At 33.2% G+C, this 23828-nt stretch overlaps 2 protein-coding genes and 1 long non-coding RNA gene across 4 annotated transcripts; 1 reads left to right on the top strand and 2 right to left on the bottom strand.

Annotated features, from left to right (window-relative positions):
* Nucleotides 1–3886: 3886 nt before the first annotated feature.
* On the top strand, nucleotides 3887–4941 carry LOC135149936 (uncharacterized). Its single transcript, XR_010288283.1, has 2 exons — nucleotides 3887–4134; nucleotides 4752–4941. It is a non-coding gene; the product is annotated as an uncharacterized LOC135149936 (long non-coding RNA).
* A 3678-nt stretch (nucleotides 4942–8619) lies between these two features.
* Nucleotides 8620–11897, bottom strand: LOC108204108 (receptor-like protein 7). 2 transcript variants are annotated; one of them, XM_017373410.2, is made up of 2 exons: nucleotides 8930–11897; nucleotides 8620–8834 (listed from the first exon to the last, which is right to left on the bottom strand). In XM_017373410.2, the coding sequence occupies exon 1, from the start codon at nucleotides 11855–11857 to the stop codon at nucleotides 8936–8938; it is 2922 nt and encodes a 973-aa protein (XP_017228899.1). In that variant the 5' UTR covers nucleotides 11858–11897; the 3' UTR covers nucleotides 8620–8834; nucleotides 8930–8935. The 2 variants fall into 2 exon arrangements, with proteins under 2 accessions (XP_017228899.1, XP_063942226.1); XM_064086156.1 differs by having other exon boundaries at nucleotides 8620–8824.
* A 7791-nt stretch (nucleotides 11898–19688) lies between these two features.
* Nucleotides 19689–23100, bottom strand: LOC108210759 (receptor-like protein 6). The gene is made up of 2 exons (XM_017382165.2): nucleotides 20216–23100; nucleotides 19689–20121 (listed from the first exon to the last, which is right to left on the bottom strand). The coding sequence occupies exon 1, from the start codon at nucleotides 23057–23059 to the stop codon at nucleotides 20222–20224; it is 2838 nt and encodes a 945-aa protein (XP_017237654.1). The 5' UTR covers nucleotides 23060–23100; the 3' UTR covers nucleotides 19689–20121; nucleotides 20216–20221.
* Between the last annotated feature and the right edge of the window lie 728 nt (nucleotides 23101–23828).

Genomic DNA, 23828 nt, shown 5'->3' with positions numbered 1-23828 from the left:
AGTGTGAAAAGGTAGGAAAAGTTGTGTAGTGGTGGGACCTATTTGGTAAGTTTTGAAATGTAAAGAATTTGATGGTACATCCCAAAAAAAAAACTCTAAATAATATGATGGGACGTAGCCCGTAGGGAATATATTTTATATATAAAGATTAATAATTTAACATAAAAATATTTTTAAAATAAATATTTTTATTCAAGTATATATATTAAAAAAGAAAAATGAAAAATTATATGCAAATATGCATTACCTCATGCTATTAAATATTTTTATTATTAAAGACGAATACGTTAGCTTAAGTTATTCATAACTAATAAATCATGGAAACTAATATTTTGTATTAGATTCAACTAAAATTTAAGATAAAATTTTAAATTGTACCAACATCATATAAAAATTATATATTTTTACAAAAGTTCGGAATTGCAAACAAATCATAATTTCAAATTTTATTTAATTGAAAATTTTAATTTATTATTTGTAAATTAAAAATTTTCACATAATTTAAAATATATTTAAAAAGTTTATAAATTACTAAAAAGCTCCCATGCCTTGCACGGGCTATAAGTTAGTACTATTAAAGCCGAAACATTAAAAGTTTGGTCGGTCGGTCGGTACTTGGGCCGAAGTACGGGCTTATCTGTAGAACTAATTATTCTTTTAACTTTGGGCCGAAAGCTATACTATATTTTTAAAACTGAAACATTGAAAGTTTGATCGGTCGATATTTCGGCCGAAATACGGGACTATCTATATAACTAATTATTATTTTTAACTTTGGGCTGAAATAAGGCCTATTTATATAACTAATTATTTTTTTAATTATAATATGTTATCTTTTTTATATTTTTTAACTAGAAAAACTCAATTTTCTAAAATAACATCGAACAATATAGTTATTACCTTTTTAACTAAAATACGTTATCTTTTTTAAGGTTCACTATACTATTAAAATAAAAAATTGAAAGTTTGGTATGTCGGTAATTCGACCGAATACGGGCCTATCGACATAACTAATAATTCTTATTAACTTTGGGCCGAAAATCGAAATACAGGCCTATCGATATACCTAATTATTCTTTTAAACCAGAATATGTTATCTTTTTTAAAGTTTCTAACTAAAAAAACTCAATTTTCTAAAATAACATCGAGCAACAGTAATTACGAACATTGAAAGTTTGATCGGTCAAAATTTGGGCCGAAATACGGGCCTATCTATATAACCAATTATTATTTTTAACTTTAGGCCGAAATAAGGCCTATTTATATAACTAATTATTCTTTTTAACTATAATATGTTATCTTTTTTATATTTTCTAACTAAAAAACTCAATTTTATAAAATAACATCGAACAATATAGTTATTACCTTTTTAACTAAAATACATTATCTTTTTTAAGGTTTACTATATTATTAAAATCGAAAATTGAAAGTTATGGTATGTAAGTAATTGGACCGAATACGGGTCTATCGACATAACTAATTACTCCCTCTGTCTCTTCCAATTCTTATCATTTGGATTGGAGTGCTCGGCACGCATTTTAAGGCTTATATAAAGTATAGTTCCATAACTTATTTTTAAAATTTTCTTTTTTTAAATAAAAATGTAATGTTTAAATTTTTATTCAGAAAAAGAGAATTATGAAAATGAGTTATGGAACTATACTTTATATGAGTCTTAAAATGCGTGCCGAGCACTCCATTCCAAACGATAAGAATTGGAGGGGACGGAGGGAGTATTCTTTTTAACTTTGGGCCGAAATACAGGCCTATCTATATAACTAAATATTCTTTTAAACTAGAATATGTTATCTTTTTTATATTTTCTAACTAAAAAAACACAATTTTCTAAAATAACATCGAGCAATAGTAATTACCTTTTTAACTAAAACACATTTTTTTTTTAAGATTTACTGACTGAAAAAATTGATCTACTACAATTAACACGGGCGACATATATATAAAAATATAACAATATTATTAAATAAATGGCGATATTTGTCGATCAAAATATATTAACGTTACTTTAAATGCTCTACTGATCTAAATTTAAAAGTTAAAATTACAAATCTATACTATACTATATATTATTGTACTATTAAAACATAAACTGAAAAGTTCAGTTGGTCGGTCGAGTTTTATAAACCGGTTCATATTTGATCCATGGACCTCCTTAATTTATAAATTAGGTTAGTGCTGTTTAAAAATAAATAAATTAGGTTAGTGTTATGGATCAGTACACTTCCCTTTAGCTTACAATATGTTTTATACTTATCTGATTCTATTTTAAGGATTTGTTCTATATTATTAATAACAAAATATTAAAAGGTTGATTGGGTTGTTTATATCTAGGTTTATGTGTCTTCTTGAATTATAACATATAAAAAATATAATATATTTTAACATTTTTATTAAAATATATATTTGACTTAATTTTAAATTAGCTATTTGACGGATTTAACTATTAAGAATTTTTCAGTCGTTAAATAAATGTTTTATTTAATCACATTATTCTATCACAATTTTAATTTCAATAAAATTAGTTAAATCTGGAATATATACGATAAAATAATAAATATCATAACCGCCCGTGCATTGCACGGGTTTTAAGCTAGTATATATATATGCCAACATTCCAGAAAGGGACTCTTTATATGAAGTTACATAGTGCGGCATTATAAATCATCAATTTTATTATAAATTCTGCTATAAAATACATATAAAACGTGATTCTAATATAGAATACTATAAAATATATCTATTTTAAGTAATTTAACACTTAAAATTTGATAAAAAAAAGTATAGTTTCGAAACTGATTCTACAACAGAATAATTCTGAATGATTATTATTCTGTTATAGAATCATGTTGAGATATTACATGATATATTAGATGATCTTTGAAATAAAAAAATTGTATAACTTCGTTTTCGGTTTAATAATCAAAATTTGTAATTATATTTCATAAAAAATATAATAGAATATATATTATGTGTATATTTATAATGGTGTGCTACGTAACTCCATATAAGAGGATATTTTATGGAGTGCTACCCTATATATATATATATATATATATATATATATATATATATATATATATATATATATATATAGGAAAAAGGTGTATTTAAGATATGTTTAGTCATATTACAAAAATAAGAAAATATATTAAATATTTTTTAGTTGTAAATTATATTAAAAATAAAAGATAATTCAATTTTTAAAGTAAAAACAATATAACAATCTCTCTTAAAGAAATCGGACATAATTTATTCTGAATTTACATAACTTATGTGATGCACTTACAAGTGTTTGTAAGAATTATTAAGTTGAATACAGTAACGAGAAAGTAAGAGATTTATTAATATTATAAATAAGACAAATTTTACTATTTTTACAAATTTACTAAAATTAAAAATTTTAATATTTAAACTTCATTTTTTTTTGAAATAAATATTTAAACTTCATTAATATGGAATTACAAGAGTACAAATATGATGAAGGCCAAGTTCATCAAGACTTGAGATTCTTAAGATTATGGGAATGAGTCTTTGAGATCTCCTTTCAAGATGGAATACAATCATAAACTAATAACTGTTCAATACGTTTTAGTGGCAAACATGTAACAGAGACTAGGAATGAAGAACCTGAGCCTGGAATATTACTGAACAGGAAACTGCTATGTTCATTACAATAAAACATGAAATATAATATAAGTGTAAAGAACTTTGAGGATGGAAAGATGATGCAAATCTGTCTCAGGGAGCTACTTCTGGAATTTAATTCTGTGAACTTCCTTAATTGTGGCCTGTCAAGAAATTACGGGGATGTTCACTGAATTACACCAAGGTAGCCTGCTTCAACTAAAAAATTAGCGTGCAGTTGCTATTCCTGATTTTATCCAAACATTGTACTTTAGGTATGAATTGCTTCTTTCGATAGAGTTGATGCGAAGAGGTTATTTTAACTAGCTGATAATTCTTCTCCAATGCATATACAGATAGAGGTGTTCAAAGTGTCCAATAAGAGGGGTCATTTTGGATGAATTGTAGTCTGTTTACTAATATGTGGCCTGCACTAATAGAACTTTTGGAGCATTAGAAGACGAAGACTTTGAGAACCATAAGGTGATGGAAGTAAGTCTCTGAGACAAATCTTCAATTGTGTTAAATATTAAATACTATTTATGATTAGGTATATGATACTGATATGTGGGCTGTAATAGAATTTTGAGCAGTAGAAGACAAAGACCAAGACAATGAGAATTGAAAGATGATGTAATGAGTCTTTGTGAGCTACTTTCGGTTCTTGAATGCAATTTTTAGAAATAGAAAGAAATTCAGTTCTGAAAATCTTCATATACATCATTGTTTCTTTGAGCGAAATCATTTTAGTGTCTACTGCAATAGACCAACTTTTATGTAGAGCTAATTTTAAAGCTCAAATGCATGATATAAATAATTAATTCCACAAAAAAAAAAACTTGTTATCTGAAATAAAAGAAATTATAAAACTTGATTAACATCTTATACTAGTACTGATGTCTAATACCATGTGTAAATCTAGTAATGATGTGTGAAATTAAATTTGGCACACACAAATGTTCAGCAACTTAAACTATAAGTTGCTTTCTTTAATAACCCCTGCAGAGGGTTATTAATTAGCGCGTGACTACTATTCCTAATTTTGATATTATACATTTACATCATAACATTGTACATCAAGATCAAGTATAGATTGTTTCTTTCCACAGAGTTGATGTAGTATGTCTACTAATATGTGGCTTGCAATGGAAGAACTTTAGGAGCAGTAAAAGACGAAGAAGAAGACTTTGAGAATCAAAAGGTGATGGAAATTAGTCTTTGAGAGCTACTTTGATGGATGAGTGTGGTTTCAATAAAAGAAAATAATTAATGAAGTTTTTTAAACGTTTGAGCTGCTGTCCTGACATTTTTCTTTTCTCACATAAAGTGACTGCGTGATTCATTATGTGTAGTCCTGCCATTTTTAACTGGTTTGTGAGCAAAATGAATGGCCTCTTGATGTTCACAAAAAGACTAGGGGAGAATAGATACTTCTAGTTGTAAACTCCCTATGTTGTTTCCTGCTCATTGCCTTGTACTCAGACTTCTCACCAAGATAAGCTCTGGTAAACTCACACAGCATCCAGCAAAAAATTTATTACAATTATTTTATTCAAACTATTCAACAATGTAGAAAGGTAGAGTTAAATACCTTGATTAACTGCAAGGCCCGTTGTAGATTTATTATTTACTATCAGTAGCACAGATAGAATCATATACAATTTGGATTAAAAATGCAATATACTCGTGATTATTTCCTTTACATTGTAGGTATAAGTTTCTTTCTTCAATAATTCATACAGATGGGTCATTGTAGAAACAGTTTCTCCAGATTGATGGTCTCAACTAATCATATTAGTCTGTCTACTAATTTGTGGGTTGTAGAAACTCTCCTAATCTTATATTTGCAGTCTACAATTAATTTAAATTTAATTCTTTTCACTAATACATTGGCTGCAATAAAAGCATATTTTCCAATGCTCAGAACGAGTCTTGTATTAAATTTAGTTTTGTATCTTATATGCAGTTATGCTTACCATTGGTTTTCTACAGCTTTATAGGTATAAGTTTCTTTCTTCGATAATCCATGCAGAGGGGTCATTTCCTGCAAGCTGCTGATAGTGTCTTCTTTGAATTGATGATCGCTACCCATCATATGTGGATTGTAATAGAATTCCGTCTAGGGCATTAGAAAATTAGGGAGGCATATCAACGCCCGCTTTGAATGTGAATGTATTGATGAGAAAGAGTCTGCCCAGCTACTTTTATAACTTGCTTGCACTTTCAGGGATATCAGAAGGCATTCATGACATACAATAATCCATGCAGAAGGGTCTTTCAAGTCCACTTGACACTTGACAGACTTTTCTCCGATTATGTGTGGTTGTAGGAGAAACTGATTTGTAGCACTAGCAAATGGTGAGATATTATCTCTATACATTGACGAGGACTAAGACTCTGAGAAGTGAACATATGTGGTTTGTAAGAAAAGCCCATCTGAGCATGAGCAAATTGGTGTGATATTATGTGAATGTATTGATGAGGACTAAGACTTTGAGAAGTGACGGGAATGAGTCTGGAGAGTTACTTCGAAAAATGCAATTTCAAGGAAATGAAAGAAACCTATATTCAGTGTATATCAGTATATGCAAGACCAAGTCTTTGATAATCAAGAGATTATGTGTAGAGTCTTTGAAAGGTACTTTGATGCTGGAGTGCAGTTTCTAGGGAAGGAAATAATCAACAAATTGCTCTGAACTTTCTTAAACCTTCATTTCTTCAAGTAAATCCAATTCAATGTCTGCCGTAAAGAATGGGCTACTAACAATGAGTGTTAACATCAACAAAGATGTTTGTATCAAAACAATATGCATGGTCCAGCAAACAAGTCCAAACAAAAGAACACGTAGAAAAATATTACGAAACAGCTGCAATTTTTGGGCAGAATTGGAGTTTGTGGTCATGGAATGCAGGTCCAGAAAGGTGGGCATCACTTTCAAATTTTTAATTAGTTCATGAATGGAATGAAAACAGGACATAAAATCATCTAGCACTGAATATAAAAATCTATGGAATATTCTTAACCATTCAATAAAAAGTATCAACAATGTTCTAGAAATGAAGAGCCAGGGATAGAAGTAAACAGAGCCGAACTTCTATATTGATCAAACAAATGATGATCAGATTAATACACATGTAATCTTTTATTGTGAGTTGTAAAATGTAAAATGGTGAAAGATGCTTAACAACTGAGGTGGTGGTTCATTAACTTGATTGCAGATAAGATAAGAGCTGCCTTCAACATCGCATGGTTGATCAACAAACTCAGAGCAAGTGCTGAATGATGATTATGAGATGTTTTTACTTCTCCAATAGATATCTACCAGAAGAGAGCATCTGGAAGTGACTCCGGCTCTGAAGAAGTTCTGTTAATGAATCCAATGTATCTGAATCCTCCTTGTTCCATCGATTACATGCCCTCTCATAGACTGTCACCGGCCTCAGAGTCCGGGATATATCAAATCTCCTTGTTTCTGGTGGACTACTAATATCTGTTTAGTACAAATAAGCATAATAAGATGTTTCTAAGAACTGTAAACTGGCGCATGTAAGAAACTCCTTTGCTGCCATCATATATTAACTTGTGCCATCATATATTAACTTGTACAAGTAGAGTCAAATTAGCCTCAGAGTTCAAATTCTTATGGTCGTGCTCAGCTTCTTGCTCTGCTACAACCAATTCTACTTGAGTGCTTCGAACTGACCCAATAAATCCCCAGCCCTCCTCTGCTACCATTGTAAAACATCTTGCAATTTTAAAATACAAGTCACAGCTACACATCTTGATCCTTAAAATGACGCATGGACACTCTGTCATCTTGCAATTTAGTATCTCTACCAGTTTCAGTAAGCCATTGAATGCATTCACTGATGGCAGCGACTCTAACATGATTTAGACAATCTTCACAACTAGGGAATCTTCACAACTAGGGAAATTCAGGAAAAATAGCGGCATCACTGCAAATGTGATCCACTTTTATAAATTTTCATTAGTTCATGATAGCGATTAAGGATAAACAGGCCATAAAATCATCTAGTAGTGTATATTACAACCTGTGATATATTGTAAATTGTACATTATAAAGCATCAGCAAACATGTTTTAGTAATGAACATCCTGATATGTCGTCCGGCTGAAAAATATTTCTTTGCTATGTTGATGGACATCTTGTATTTTCTATTTACCATCATGTCATCTTGTTCCTCGTTACTTACAATTCAGAGCTTATCAAATTCAAATTACCAAGTCAACAGATTGGCAAGTTCAACGATAATCAACTATTTCATTGTAATATTCTTATAGTCTTATGTGGGAGAAGCAAAGTTAAGGAAAAACTGGCCAGTTCTGGAGGAGCCAAAAAGAATCTTTATTAGTATGATTTTTTTTTTTTTTTTGTATCTTTATATATAAAAGAGACTTTAAAAGGGTAGCCTTTTAGCAGAAGAATACAGAAAACAAACAATCCAACCATGTCTGTTGCTTCTTTTCCTATAGAATCTCTTGTGATTATGGGAGGTGGTCCTGACAAGTGATTGTTCTTTACACAGCAGAATACCATGAAACAGAGAATCCTGGAATAATGAGTGTGTAAATTGCGGATGGACTGATGGACCCTCTGCATGCACTAAAAAACCAAGTGTTTATGTTTTTCCGCTATAAAAAACAGTAGATAAATTGCTCTAACAATCACTTGATAGGCCCCGGACTCTATTATTATAAAACACTGTCCATTTATCTAAGCAAGCTGTTTCCAAATAACTATTGCAAACCCATCCCGTGTCCTTTAGACCAGTAATAAATTACACAAATTCTAAATTATTAAAATTATTGTCCAGTTATGAGTTCCCCGTTAAACAACATGCCTAGTTGATATTGGTAATGATCTGGTAGTCTTTGTTTCAACTATAAAGACCAATTCCGACATTGATTGTATCCATTTCTCCTCTGGTATCTACTGAAGTGTTTATAGGCTGGAACTAAACAAAACAAAACTTGTATATTGAACTTGTATCTTTTGACTTATATTGTAAAATGTAAAATTTAAAATCACAGAAGATGCAAAACAGCTGAAGTAGTGGTTTATTAACTTGGCTGCCTACAACACCGCAGTTGTTGATTCCAATGCATTTGAATCCTGCTTTTCCCATCAACTTGCATGCCAAAATGTTCATGCCTCTCCAATCTGTAAACGTCTACAGGTGCAAATATAGAATTATATGAGACCAGATATTACTATATTATCACAGAATATTCAAGACCTGGGAATGGGATACAGATTACAGCAAACCTTTAGTTATCGCATTCTAATCTCCATCCTCCTCATCTTCAGGCCCAATTCCCTGCCAATGATTCCAGCAAACCATTTTGGTTTCTGTGCCAGCAACATCAGGTACCCAATAATAAATGCAGGCACCACTCCACACCCATATCCAATCACCACCGCTTCCCAAGTAAAACCACTGAAAAAGTGACATTCATCCTCATCTTCTTCGTCTTCTTCTTGTGTTTTAACATAAGATTCACACTTTTTCGACAAGGGATGTCCGCACAGCCCAAAGTTACCAGCGTAGCTGCTGTTTTCAAACGTATCGAATTGCCACCCTTCTGGAATACGTCCTCTAAGTTGGTTGCAAGACAGATTGAGAACTGCAAGTGAATATACACTAGTGAGCTGCGGAGGAATTTCTCCTTTAAGTTGGTTGGATGAGAGGTCTAGTGACTCCAGCACAGTCAATTTTCCAATCGAGCGTGGTATGTGGCCTGTGAGATAATTGTGAGAAAGATTAAGAAATCTGAGTGATACAAGATTTCCAAAGTATTCAGCTATCTCCCCATCAAAATTGTTCTTTGATACATCAATAGTTGTGAACACAGTCAAAATTCTTTCTAAATCAATCTCCATGCCTTTAATCACTAGAGCTGTGGAATCCCTGTAATAATCCTCCTGCTCCATATAACTACGATTTACCTTATTCACTTCACCATTCATCATAGCCTTGAAGTTTCTGAAATATTTTTCTGGCAGTGCACCTGAAAACTTGTTGTACGAAAGATCAATGATTCTCAAGCTAGGAAATGGGTGTACAACCTGAGAACTCGTGTTTATAAGACCATAAAACTTGTTTGATTTGAGAACAAGAACTTGGAGATTTGGAAGAGCTTCCAAACACCGGGGGAATGTATCATTTATCTGATTATTTCCAAGATCAAGAACGGCTAATGAATCAAATTCAGCAAAAGAAGAAGGAATGCCTCCTTCTAATTGGTTTCCATTCAAATTAATGGTTTCCAGATTATAGAAATTTGACAAGGTTGCTGGAATGTTTCCTTGAATTTTATTCCTCCGCAGATCCAACACTGAAAGAATATTCCTATGTGGAGGACAACTGGGTAGTACACCACTCAATTTGTTGTGAGACAGATTTAGAATATGAAGAGAGGTGGAACTACACATCAAGGTGGGCAACGATCCATCCAGCTTATTGTATTGGAGATCAAGATAAGTAATATAACCCCAAGGCAGTTGCTCAAGACCGCCTATTAGTTTGTTGTGAGAAAGATTCAGATAGGAGCTGTAAGTGTCAGAGTACCTCCCCAGCGACCCAATCCAGTGTGGAATTTCCCCTTCAATTTTATTGTTTGATAGGTCTATAAAATCCATGGAGATGTTTGCATCTCTTGAAAAGTGAGGAAACTCTTTCATGTTGCAAGATGACAAGCCCAAGTGGTTAAGTTTAGGAGGGAGAGTAGACATGATTGTACTTCTCACTGACAGACTGTTATGAGAAAGATCAAGACTTCTTAGAAATTTGAGGCCTGAAAACATTTCCAAATCCAAAACCCCGCTGAAATTGTTTGATGACAAATCTAGGGATGTGAGATTCACAAGTTGAGAAAATGAATGTGGAATGGATCCGTAGAGTAAATTGTTGTTACACCAAAAAGATTGCAGCCGTGAGTGAGAAGAATGAAATTCATGTAGTTGACCCGTGAATGCGTTATTATGCAGATACAAGGTCTCTAACGATGGAGGGTGAAACAACCAACTGGGTAGGGATCCAGTAAAGCTATTACTATCAAGATACATCACAACTAGTTTACTGGAGTGGGCAAGAAAAGAGGGAAACGAACCCGTAAAATTGTTACGCTCAAGGGAGATATATCTCAAGTCTTTAAGGTCTGTAAGAAAAGTTAGAATTGGGCCATTGAGATTATTTTCAGAGAGGACCAATGTAGTAAGTTGAATGAGGTGCCCGATGGATCTTGGAATCGGCCCAGACAAATTACAACGGCTCAGATCCAAACTGCCCAACGACTCCAAAAAGCCTATTGAATCAGGTATACCTCCATCTATGTTGATGTATTTAAGAACAAGGTGTTGGAGAGTAGCATTACTTCCCCACTTAACTTTGGGTAATGTAGCTCTCAGGTCGTAATTACTTGATAAATCAAGTGATTCCAAGTTGGGAAGGTGGAAAACCTCTTGGGGTACTACTCCGTCTATACCAGTACCCCACAATTGAAGAACTCTTAAAGAAGCAGAGATATTCACGGGCAAAACAGAGGAGATGTTAGCGTAATTAAGATTAAGCACTCTGAGATGAGTTAAATTCTGCAACATTGATTTAAACACTTCTTCTTTAAGTTCAGCTTCAGAGTTGTAACTGAGATCAAGTGAGACCAGTTTCTGCAAATGAGAGATTCCCAAGGGAACTCTCCCTGATAATCCAGTATAAGAGAGGTTGAGATGCTTCAAACCTTTTGCAAAGAAACCAAATTCCTGAGGGAACTGGTTGGAATGGGAAAAGTCGTTTTGAGAAAGATTGAGGAAGCGGAGATGAGAGAGCTGGAAGAGAGTGTTGTTAGGAAGAATGGCTCCTTGCAGCTGACTGCAAGTTAAATCCAGTCCGATAACATCCCCTGTCTTGTCGTCGCAGCTAACTCCATCCCATGTGCAGTGATCAGAACTCATGCTCCAATTCTTTGTCTTTGGCCGAGAAGGAATTTCGTAAAACTCTTCGTCTTCGACGGAATAATAGGAGCATATCCAGCTATTAGGATCATTACTGATTGAAAAGGTTTGTTTAAAGTCGAACAACGCAAGTTTCTGCAAGCTGGGGCTCAATGAAGAAGCCACCAGGTGGTGCTGCAACTGCAAGAAGATGAGCATCACACTGATGGTGAAAAAACAGAGTACGGAATTTTTCATTTTCATTTTCGCTTTCAAATTTTGTTTGGGATGATCTTTAACATCTCTAGAGGTTAGCATATATATAGAAAAAAGTGTATTTATGATATATTTAATTTTATTACAAATATGAAGCAGTGAAATTATAATAAAAAAAATTTAGTTGTAAATTATATTGAAAATAAAAATAATTAAAATTTTAAATTAAAAATTATACAACCATCTTTCTCGAAAAAATTGGACATATTTGTTTTAAATTTCATAACTGATGTGATACATTTATAACTGTTAGGAAAAAATAATTAGTTGAATACAGTAATAAGAGAGTAAGAGATTTATTAATATCATAAATAAGAAAAAATTTATTATTTTTACAAATTTATGTAAGAAATTTAAATTTGTTTAATATGAAATTTAGGGGTGTCAAACGGATAATTCGGATACGGATCTGCCTGTATCCGGATCCGAATCCGAAAATCCATATCCGTATCCGGATCCGAATCCGAAATATTTTAAAGGATGATATCCGAATCCGGATCCGATGGATATTATCCAGATTCGGATAATATCCGGATCCGAATCTGATTTTTAATCAGAAATTTTATTTTTTTATTAAAATTTCTAAAAAATCATAAAAAATAGTAAAAATTAAAGTTTAATTTTTAAAAACTGAGTAAAAAAATTAAAATCATTAAATAAAGTTTATATTAATTCAAAAATTAATTCTTATTTATCTTTCAATATAAATTTGTTATCTTTAGAATATCAAACTCAAATAAAATTATGTTATATGTCTATAATATTTTAAAATTATACAAAATTTATATAAATATATTATTTTATGTATACATATATAAATACACACATTATATAGTTATTGAATAATACTAATAATATACATATATAATATTTAATATCATATATATATTTAATTTCGGATTCGGATATTATCGGATACAAATATGCCTATATCCGTATCCGGAATTGTCGGATTCGGATGCGGATAATATCCGCTTTGTCTCGGATACGGATAATATCCGCTTTATCTCGGATACGAATGCGGATTTTTCGGACGGATATCGGATTTTTCGGACTTTTTTGACAGCCCTAATGAAATTACAAGAGTGGCTGAAGACATGCGAGTGGGTTAATATAATGAAGGCCTACCTAGATGACCAAGCGCAAACTACGTAAAAAAACCTAATCGAACAAATTTTAAGTAAGGGTACCGTGACAATCACGATGCTCTTTCTTCTCCACTCTCCACTTGAAATTTATGAGCGGAATGAATAATATTAAGAGCATCAAGCCCCTAAAATAGTGTTGTCATTGATTCCGATGCATTAGATTTCATCAACTTAATCCACAGGCCAAAGCTTTGGTGACTCTCTAAAATGTCGCGGGCCTTACAAGCAATAATTTGAAGAACTCATAGTTAAAACATCTCGTCAAAAATCTTCAATTTTATGGAATTGTGTGAAGTGTTTGATACGATAGCATGGAATTGTGTGAAGTGTTCAATACGATGGAATTGTGTGAAGTGTTCAATACGATGGAAAATTGTTTGAGATGTAAACGACAAAGATCAAGACTTTGAGAGATAAAAGACGACCAAAACTTTAAGAAGTGAACTGGAGTATTATTGTTTCTTCAAGTAAAATCAATTGCAGGTCTACTTCGATAGACCCCCTTGTCTTTTGGAGAGAGTTCATTTTCAATCATTTGAGAAGTATATGATATGCTGCAATAGAAGACCGAAGACCAAGAGACTCAAAATAGATGATATTATTAATGTAATTTGCATAACTTTCAAATTAAAACTGCACATATTTTCGTTTAAAATTCGATATCGAATTCAAGAAACAATGTTCAGTAATTTAAAACTGCAAACATTCTCATCTAAGATTTGATATCAACTTCAAACTGTATGAGCCACAGTCTGACTAAAAGACCAAATACCTGATGATTAAATACAAACTTAGACAAAATACCCGTCTCTAAACAACTTTTACATCCAATTTTAGATCAAAAGTACACGAGTGTACCATAGAGAGTAGATTCAAAGTACGAGGGTACCACTGGTACCAGTCAAAAATGGGATGGTACCATTGAGAAAAGCCAATTTTATGAGTGTACCATGAAGAATTTCCCTTATTTTAACTAGCTGATAATTCTTCTCCAATGCATATACAGACAGAGGTGTTCAAAGTGTCCAATACGAGGGGTCATTTTGGATGAATTGTAGTCTGTTTACTAATATGTGGCCTGCACTAATAGAACTTTTGGAGCATTAGAAGACGAAGACTTTGAGAACCATAAGGTGATGGAAGTAAGTCTGTGAGACAAATCTTCAATTGTGTTTAGTGTTAAATACTATTCATAATTAGGTTTATGATACTGATATGTGGGCTGTAATAGAATTTTTGAGCAGCAGAAGACAAAGACCAAGACTATGAGAATTGAAAGATGATGTAGTGAGTCTTTGTGAGCTACTTTCGGTTCTTGAATGGAACTTGTAAAAATGAAAGAAATAATTCAGTTCTGAAAATCTTCTTATACATCATTGTTTCTTTGAGCGAAAATCAACTTTTATTTAGAGCTAATTTTAAAGCTCAAATGCGTGATATAAATAATTAATTCCACAAAAAAAAAATTAAACTTGTTATCTGAAATAAAAGAAATTCAAAAACTTGATTAACATCTTATACTAGTACTGATGTCTAATACCATGTGTAAATCTAGTAATGATGTGTGAAATTAAATTTGGCACACACAAATGTTCAGCAACTTAAACTATAAGTTGCTTTCTTTAATAACCCCTGCAGAGGGTTATTAGCATCATAACATAACATTGTACATCAAGATCAAGTATATGTCTACTAATATGTGGCGTGCAATGTAAGAACTTTTGGAGCAGTAGAAGACGAAGAAGAAGACTTTGAGAATCAAAAGGTGATGGAAATTAGTCTTTGAGAGCTACTTTGATGGATGAGTGTGGGTTTCAATAAAAGAAAATAATTAATGAAGTTTTTTAAACGTTTGAGCTGCTGTACAAAATGGGCTAGAAATGCATTGCAGTCCTGACATTTTTCCTCTCTCATAAAGCGACTGTGTGATTTATTATGTGTAGTCCTGCCATTTTTAACTGTATCAATGGCCACTTGATTTTCACAAAAAGACCGGAGGAGAATAGAAACTTCAAGTTGTAAACTCCTTATGCTGTTTCCTGCTCATTGCCTTGTACTCAGACTTTTAATTTCACTCCCCAGAGTTTTTATTTACTAATTCCAAGGGCTTTAGTTAATTTCTCACCGAGATTAGCTTTGATAAACTCACACAGCACCAGAAAAAATTTTATTACAATTATTTTATTCAAACTATTCAACAATGTAGAAAGGTAGAGTTAAATACCTTGATTAACTACAAGGCCCGTGGTAGATTTATTATTTACTATCAGTAGCACAGATAGAATCATATACAATTTGGATTAAAAATGCAATATACTCGTGACCATTTCCTTTACATTGTAGGTATAAGTTTCTTTCTTCAGTAATTCATACAGATGGGTCATTGTAGAAACAGTTTCTCCGGATTGATGGTCTCAACTAACCATATTAGTCTGTCTACTAATTTGTGGGTTGTAGAAACTCTCCTAATCTTATATTTGCGGTCTACAATTAATTTAAATTTAATTCTTTTCACTAATACATTGGCTGCAATAAAAGCATATTTGGAGCAGTAGAAGATGAAGACCAGGATGAATTATATTTTCCAATGCTTAGAACAAGTCTTGTATTAAATTTAGTTTTGTATCTTATATGCAGTTATGCTTACCATTGGTTTCTACAGCTTTATAGGTATAAGTTTCTTTATAAGTACTCGCACTTTTGATTATTACAAGAAATTGCAGTATGCTGCTGCTTCGGTATCATCAGTTGAATATTTATTATTCTCATCAGTAAACCCGCAACTTGGGATCACACAACAATTTTTAAGTTTAATTTGGAACAAAGAGAGCAATGAGAACCACCACCAAGAGCTTTGGTTCACATCTTAACTGAAACTTTAGGAAATTAATTTAAGAAAGCACTAGACCTGACTAAAGATCTCTTGATCCAATAATATCTCTCTCGTTCTTTTCAAGGTTCGAGTGTCTGAACCTTTTCAAACACAAGTCGAGTTTGTAAGTGCATTTAGTTGTCTAAAAAATATGAAACAGTTCAAACTTCCATGTAATAGAGACAGTACTTTATCCCAAAGTTACCTCAACAGATCCAGTGACAGAAGATTATCCCCAGTAAAGACTCTCAACAGATCTAATGTAAGGATTTTCAGAGACAAAGAAAGAGATTAATCAGCTGATAAATAACCTTCCTGCATTTCCTTGATGCTTGTCAAAGACGATAAAAAGATTTTCAACTATCACAATTTGCAGAGCCGTCATCAAGAAAATAATTAGACTATGTTAAAACTGCACATATTTTCGTTGAAAAAATAGCGTGCAGTAATTTAAAACTGCAAGTATTCTCATTTACGATTTGGTATCAACTTAAACTGTATGAGCCATAGTTTCTTTTCTCAATAGAGTTGATGCAGAGAGGTTTTTAGCCAGCTGATAGTTTTTCTCTGATGCGTGTAGAATCATGTCCAACCCTGATTGTTCAAAAGAGTCCACGCAGAGAGGTCATTTTAGATGAATTTTAGTAGTCTGTCTACTAATATGTGGTCTGCAATAGAAGCACTTTCAGAGCAGGAGATGACAAAGACGAAGACTTTGATAATCAAGAAATGATGCTGGAGTCTTTGAAAGGTACTTTGATGCTGGAGTGCAGTTTCTGGGGAAGGAAATAATCAACAAAATGTTCTCAACTTTCTTACACCTTCATTTCTTCAAGTAAATTCCACGTCTGCCGTAAAGAATGGGCTACTGACAAGTCTAGTAACTGACGCAAGAGTTGTTAACATCAATATTGTCTATTGTGGGATTCAGCAAACAAGTCCGAACAAAAGAGCACGTAGAAAAATCTCACCAAACAGCTGGAATTTTTTGGCACAATAGGAGTTTGTGGCCATGAAATGCAGGTCCAGAAAGGTGGCATCACTGCCTAATATGACCCAATTTCAAAATTTTCATTAGTTCATGAATGGAATGAAAACAGGACATAAAATCATCTAGCACCGAATTTAAAATTTTATGGAATATTCTAAATTGTACAATAAAAAGTATCAGCAAATATGTTTAGAAATGAAGAGCCCGAGGATGGAACTAAACAAAGCCGAATTTCTATTGTAATCAAATAAATGATGATCAGATTACTACACATGTATTAGTATGTTCTCCAGATTGATGGTCTCAACTAACCATATTAGTCTGTCTACTAATTTGTGGATTGTAATAATATGTCACTTAGAGCAGAAGAAGATTAGTGAGAAATATCAACACGCACCTTAAATGCTTATACCAATTAAGAACATATAAAAATTAACAGCTTGTGCCTGTTGATGACTAGAAAAAAAAGATGGATAAAGATATGCAAATATGTTGAAGTTTCTTTCTTCAATTATCTATGCATTAATGGTTCACTGGTGAAAGTCTGAGTACTGATATGTGGATTGTAGAATGCCATTCAAAGGAGTGGAAAAATAATGAGTGATATTGACACCGGTCTTAATCGTGTTTGTATTGACCAAGACCAAGTATTTAAGAAGTGAAGAGAATGAGTTCTCAAATGCTACATTTTGAAACTACAATAAATTTTGAAGAAAAGAGATGTAATCTATTGGAAGAAATATACTCCCTCCGTCCCACCCAATTCTTTACATTGGGTTTGGACACGGAGGTTAAGAAATATGTATAAAGTAGTGGGAAAAAGAAAGAAAAGTGGGTGAAGTGGTGGGACCCACTGATTTTTAATATATAATAAAGAGATAGTGGAGTAAAAGTAGTGTGAAAAGGGAGAAAAAGTGGAAAAGTGTTGGGACCCATTAACTATTTTAAGAAAGTTTTGTAATGTAAAGAAATGGGTGGGACGACCAAATAAGGAAACTGTAAAGAATCTGGTGGGACGGAGGGAGTATATTTTTGACCTGTGCGCATATATCACCTCTAAAACAGGGCCTCTTGTCTGCCAGACAGGCCAACTTCAACAGAAGTGTTCAACAATGGAGTTGCCAGAACTCTACACTGGACCGGGCTTGTGTTGGATAATGATGATGGGCTTGTGTTAAATATTTGAACAAAATCAATTTATTCTCCATCCTCGATCTTCGGACCCAATACCCTGGCAATGATTCCACCAAACTATTTTGGTTTCAAATCAAGTTTCCAATAATACAAAATGTAATACAAAATATGTTTCATGATACTTTATTCAAGGACGGAGTTATGACTCATGATCATCATTAGGCTTGTTCATTAGTGCATCCTCGAGAGCATCAGGCTCTGAAGAAGTTCTATAATTTCATTCCAATGCACCAGATGACTGCAGCTTAAATCCAGTCCCCTTAGGTCCCCTGTATTCTCGTCGCAGCTAACTCCATCCCACATGCAGTAATCAGAATTCATGCTCCAATTCTTTGTCTTTGGGGGTGAAGGGATATCATGAACATCATCTTCTTCGTAGGAATAATACTCGCCATTCCAGCTAGGAGTCCTGATTATCACGCTTTGCTTAAACCGAAACAGTGCAGTTTTTTGCATGTGAAAAAAAAGTACAGAGCATATTTATTTAATTTCAATGTATTATATGGAGTTTACACTATTTTTATTAATATATTAATTTTATCTAGAAATAATTTGTATTACAAATTATAAGAAGCAGCGTGACAAAAATATTAAGTTTTTTAAATTTGGAATTTATATATATAAAAATAATCTAATTACTAAAATTAAAAATAATACAACAGTCTTTCTAAAGGAAATAATATGAAAATTGGACATAAATTATAAGTGTTTGGGAGAAATATTTAGTTGAAAGTGCTAATAAGAGATTTATTACTGTAAATAAGAGAAATCGTGCAAGTTACTTACTAGTTTTTTATTAATCATAAACTATTTATTTATCATTTCAAAAGTTAGATATATTTATATTCCAGTTACTGAATCAAAATATTAAAATTTTGATTGATTTTAGTATTTTTGATATAAAGGTATCTATAAATTAAACTTAATACAAATAAAAAAATAATAATTAAATTATTATTAATTATATAAATTTATTAAATATAAAAAGTTTAAAGTTTAAACTTATTTATTATGGAATCAAAAATAATAAAGAGTGGCTTAAGAGCATTGCAACATCGTAGGCTATAATCGTTGGTTAAATTGAACTTGTAAGACATTATATACAGAAGTTGTAAGACATTGTACTTCAATGATATTTTAGTTTGTTAAAATAGAATATATCAGTTTAATATGGTAATAAATAACGTGTAAGAAATTTGTAGATCTGTAAAGATTCGACAAATATAGTAAGAGGTTGGCTAAAATTATAGACTACAGGTTTTATGATTTTTTCAACAAGTTGACTAATTTTCTATATTTGTAATGCCTCATTTTTTAGTTAAGAAATTTGTATGGTTGGAGATGCTCTAAGACATAAAAGATGACTTGAATTTATTAATTCTGGAATTTAGAGTGTGAAGTGCAGAACTCTTACGGGTGAAACCAAACCAATTCATTTCTGTTGCCGTTGACCCATTATTTTTTACAGCTAATTTTAAAACTCAAATGCATGAAATATCTAATACAATTGACCTATTACTTTTTACAGCTAATTTTAAAACTCAAATTTCTTAACCACGTTTTGCAAAAACTCTCAATAAAAAGAAATCCAAAACTTCCTCGAATACATTATGTATCAGGCCTTCCTTAACATTGCGTGCTGCTTCTCTACGAGTAAATCAAGTCCAATGGAAAGCATTCTCACTAAGTTGCAAACTAGCTGATCTACAATTTCTATAACTAAGCTTCGGATACCAAATTCAGGTACATCCATTCCACAAATATATTGCTCATCTAATAAGGGGGAAAATAATATGAAGCAACGTTGTGAAAGCTGCAGAAACTGCTGGTTTATTAACTTGGCTGCTTACACCCCAGTGGTTGAAACTAACTTAGAGTTTGTGCAGAATAACTAAACATTACAGAACTTGTATATGGAACTTAGAATATGTGCAGAGTAACTTAGAAAAGATGCAAATTAAACAGCTGAAGTAGTGGTTGATTCCAGTGCATCTGAATCCTGCTTGTCCCATCAACTTGCATGCCAAAATGTTCATGCCTCTCCAATCTGCAAATATAGAATTATATGATAGCAGATATTACTATATATATTATTACTGAATATTCAAGACCTACAGATTGGGATATAGATTACAGCAAACCTTTAGTTATCGCCTTCTAATCTCCATCCTCCTGATCTTCAGGCCCAGTTCCCTGCCAATGATTCCAGCAAACCATTTTGGTTTCCGTGCCAACAACATCAGGTAGCCAGTGATAAATGCAGGCACCACTCCACACCCATATCCAATCACCACCGCTTCCCAAGTAAATCCACTGAAAAAGTAATCATCATCCTCATCTTCTTCGTCTTCTTCTTGTGCCCTGACATAATTTTCACACTTTTTTGACAAGGGTTTTCCGCACAGCCCAAAGTTCCCGACGTAGCTGTAGATTTCAAATGTATTGAATTGCGACCCTTCTGGAATACGTCCTCTAAGTTGGTTGCAAGACAGATTGAGAACTGCAAGTGAATATACACTAGTGAGCTGCGGAGGAATTTCTCCTTGAAGTTGGTTGGATGAGAGGTCTAGTGACTCCAGCACAGTCAATTTTCCAATCGAGCGTGGTATGTGGCCTGTGAGATAATTGTGAGAAAGATTAAGAAATCTGAGTGATACAAGATTTCCAAAGTATTCAGCTATCTCCCCATCAAAATTGTTCTTTGATACATCAATAGTTGTGAACACAGTCAAAATTCTTTCTAAATCAATCTCCATGCCTTTAATCACTAGAGCTGTGGAATCACTGTAAAGATCCTGCTCCATATAACTACGATTTACCTTATTCACTTCACCATTCATCATAGCCTTGAAGTTTCTGAAATATTTTTCTGGCAGTGCACCTGAAAACTTGTTGTACGAAAGATCAATGATTCTCAAGCTAGGAAATGGGTGTACAACCTGAGAACTCGTGTTTATAAGACCATAAAACTTATTTGATTTGAGAACAAGAACTTGAAGATTTGGAAGAGCTTCCAAACACTGGGGGAATGTATCATTTATCTGATTATTTCCAAGATCAAGAACGGCTAAAGAATCAAATCCAGCAAAAGAAGAAGGAATGCTTCCTTCTAATTGGTTTCCATTCAAATTAATGGTTTCCAGATTATGGAAATTTGACAGGGTTGCTGGAATGTTTCCTTGAATTTTATTCCTCCGCAGATCCAACACGGAAAGCCAAGTCAAATTTGTATGACAAATGGGTAGTACACCACTCAACTTGTTGTGAGACAGATTTAGAATATAAAGAGAGCTGGAATTACACATCAAGGTGGGCAACGATCCATTCAGCTTATTGTATTGGAGATCAAGATATTCAATATGACTCCAAGGCAGTTGCTCAAGACCGCCTATTAGTTTGTTGTGAGAAAGATTCAGATAGGACATCCCCAGCAACCCAATCCAGTGTGGAATTTCCCCTTCAATTTTATTGTTTGATAGGTCTACAAACACCAGGGAGATGTTTGCATCTCTTGAAAAATGAGGAAACTCTTTCATGTTACAAGATGACAAGTCCAAGTAGTTAAGCGTAGGAGGGAGAGTGGCCATACTTGTACTTGTCACTGAAAGACTGTTACGAGAAAGTCTAAGACGTTCTAGAGATTCGAGGTCTGAAAACATTTCCAAATCCAAAACCCCGCTGAAATTGTTTGATGACAAATCTAGTTTAGTGAGATTGACAAGTTGAGAAAATGAATGTGGAATGGATCCATTGAGTAAATTGCTGGAACAAGAAAAAGATTGCAGCCGTGATCGAGAAGAATCAAATTCATGTAGTGGACCCGTGAATGCATTACTATGCAGATACAAGGTCTCTAACGATGGATGGTGAAACAACCAACGAGGTAGAGATCCAGTGAAATTGTTACGCGCAAGGGAGATATATCTTAAGTCTGTAACGTCTGTAAAAAATGTTGGAACTGGGCCATTGAGATTATTTTGAGAGAGGCCCAAGTGAGTAAGTTGAACGAGGTGCCCAATGGATCTTGGTACAGGCCCAGACAAATTACAGCCGCCCAGATACAAACTGACTAATGAGTCCTTTAAAAAGCCTATTGAGTCAGGTATACCTCCTCCATCTATGTTGACGTGTGAAAGATGAAGGTGTCGGAGAGTAGCTTTACTTCCCCACTTAACTTTGGGTAATGTAGCTCTCAGGAGGTGGAAATTATATGATAAATCAAGTGATTCCAAGTTGGGAAGGTGGAAAACCTCTTGGGGTACTACTCCGTGTATATCAGTATACGACAATTGAAGAACTCTTAAAGAAGTAGAGATATTCACGGGCAAAACAGAGGAGATGTTAACTCCGTGAAGATTAAGCACTCCGAGATGCGTTAAATTCTGCAACAGTGATTTAAACACTTCTTCTTCAAGTTCAGCCCCATCGTTGTAACTGAGATCAAGTGAGACCAGTTTCTGCAAATGAGAGATTCGAGAGGGAACTCTCCCTGATAATCCAGTATAAGAGAGGTTGAGATGCGTCAAACCTTTTGCAAAGAAACCAAATTCCGGAGGGAACTGACTGGAGAGGGAAAAGTCATTTTGAGAGAGATTGAGGAAGCGGAGATGAGAGAGTTGGAAGAGAGTGCTTTTAGGAAGAATGGCTCCTTCCAGCTGACTGCAACTCAAGTCCAGTCCGATAACGCCCCCTGTCTTGTCGTCGCAGCTAACTCCATCCCATGTGCAGTGATCAGAACTCATGCTCCAATTCTTTGTCTTTGGCCGAGAAGGAATTTCGTAAAACTCTTCGTCTTCGACGGAATAATAGGAGCATATCCAGCTACTAGGATCATTACTGATTGAAAAGGTTTGTTTAAAGTCGAACAACGCAAGTTTCTGCAAGCTGGGGCTCAATGAAGAAGCCACCAGGTGGTGCTGCAACTGCAAGAAGATGAGCATCACACTGATGGTGAAAAAACTGAGTACGGAATTTTTCATTTTCATTTTCGCTTTCAAATTTTGTTTGGGATGATCTTTAACATCTCTAGAGGTTAGCATATATATATAAAAAAGTGTATTTATGATATATTTAATTTTATTACAAATATGAAGCAGTGAAAATATAATAAAAAAATTTAGTTGTAAATTATATTGAAAATAAAAATAATTAAAATTTTAAATTAAAAATTATGCAACCATCTTTCTCGAAGAAATTGGACATATTTATTTTAAATTTCATAACTGATGTGATACATTTATAACTGTTAGGAAAAAATAATTAGTTGAATACAGTAATAAGAGAGTAAGAGATTTATTAATATCATAAATAAGAAAAAATTTACTATTTTTACAAATTTATGTGAGAAATTTAAATTTGTTTAATATAAAATTACAAGAGTGGATGAAGACATGCGAGTGGATTAATATAATGAAGGCCTACCCAGATGACCAAGCGCAAACTATGTAAAAAAACCTAATCGAACAAATTTTAAGTAAGGGTACAGTGACAATCACGATGCTCTTTCTTCTCCACTCTCCACTTGAAATTTATGAGCCAAATGAATAATATTAAGAGCATCAAACCCCTAAAATAGTGCTGTCGTTGATTCCGATGCATGCCAAAGCTTTGGTGACTCTCTAAAATATCGCGGGCCTTACAAGCAATAATTTGAAAGACTCACAGTTAAAACATCTCATCAAAAATCTTCAATTTAATGGAATTGTGTGAAGTGTTTGATACGATAGCATGGAATTGTGTGAAGTGTTCAATACG

This window comes from Daucus carota, chromosome 1 (genome assembly GCF_001625215.2).
Source record: "Daucus carota subsp. sativus chromosome 1, DH1 v3.0, whole genome shotgun sequence".
NCBI classification, from domain to species: Eukaryota; Viridiplantae; Streptophyta; class Magnoliopsida; order Apiales; family Apiaceae; genus Daucus; species Daucus carota.
Note: the sequence above shows the minus strand (reverse complement) of the source record. Positions and strands in the feature narration are given on the sequence as shown.

Coding starts and splice junctions, on each gene's coding strand:
- LOC108204108 (XM_017373410.2), bottom strand. CDS start 11,857: ATGAAAATGAAAAATTCCGTACTCTGTTTTTTCACCATCAGTGTGATG.
- LOC108210759 (XM_017382165.2), bottom strand. CDS start 23,059: ATGAAAATGAAAAATTCCGTACTCAGTTTTTTCACCATCAGTGTGATG.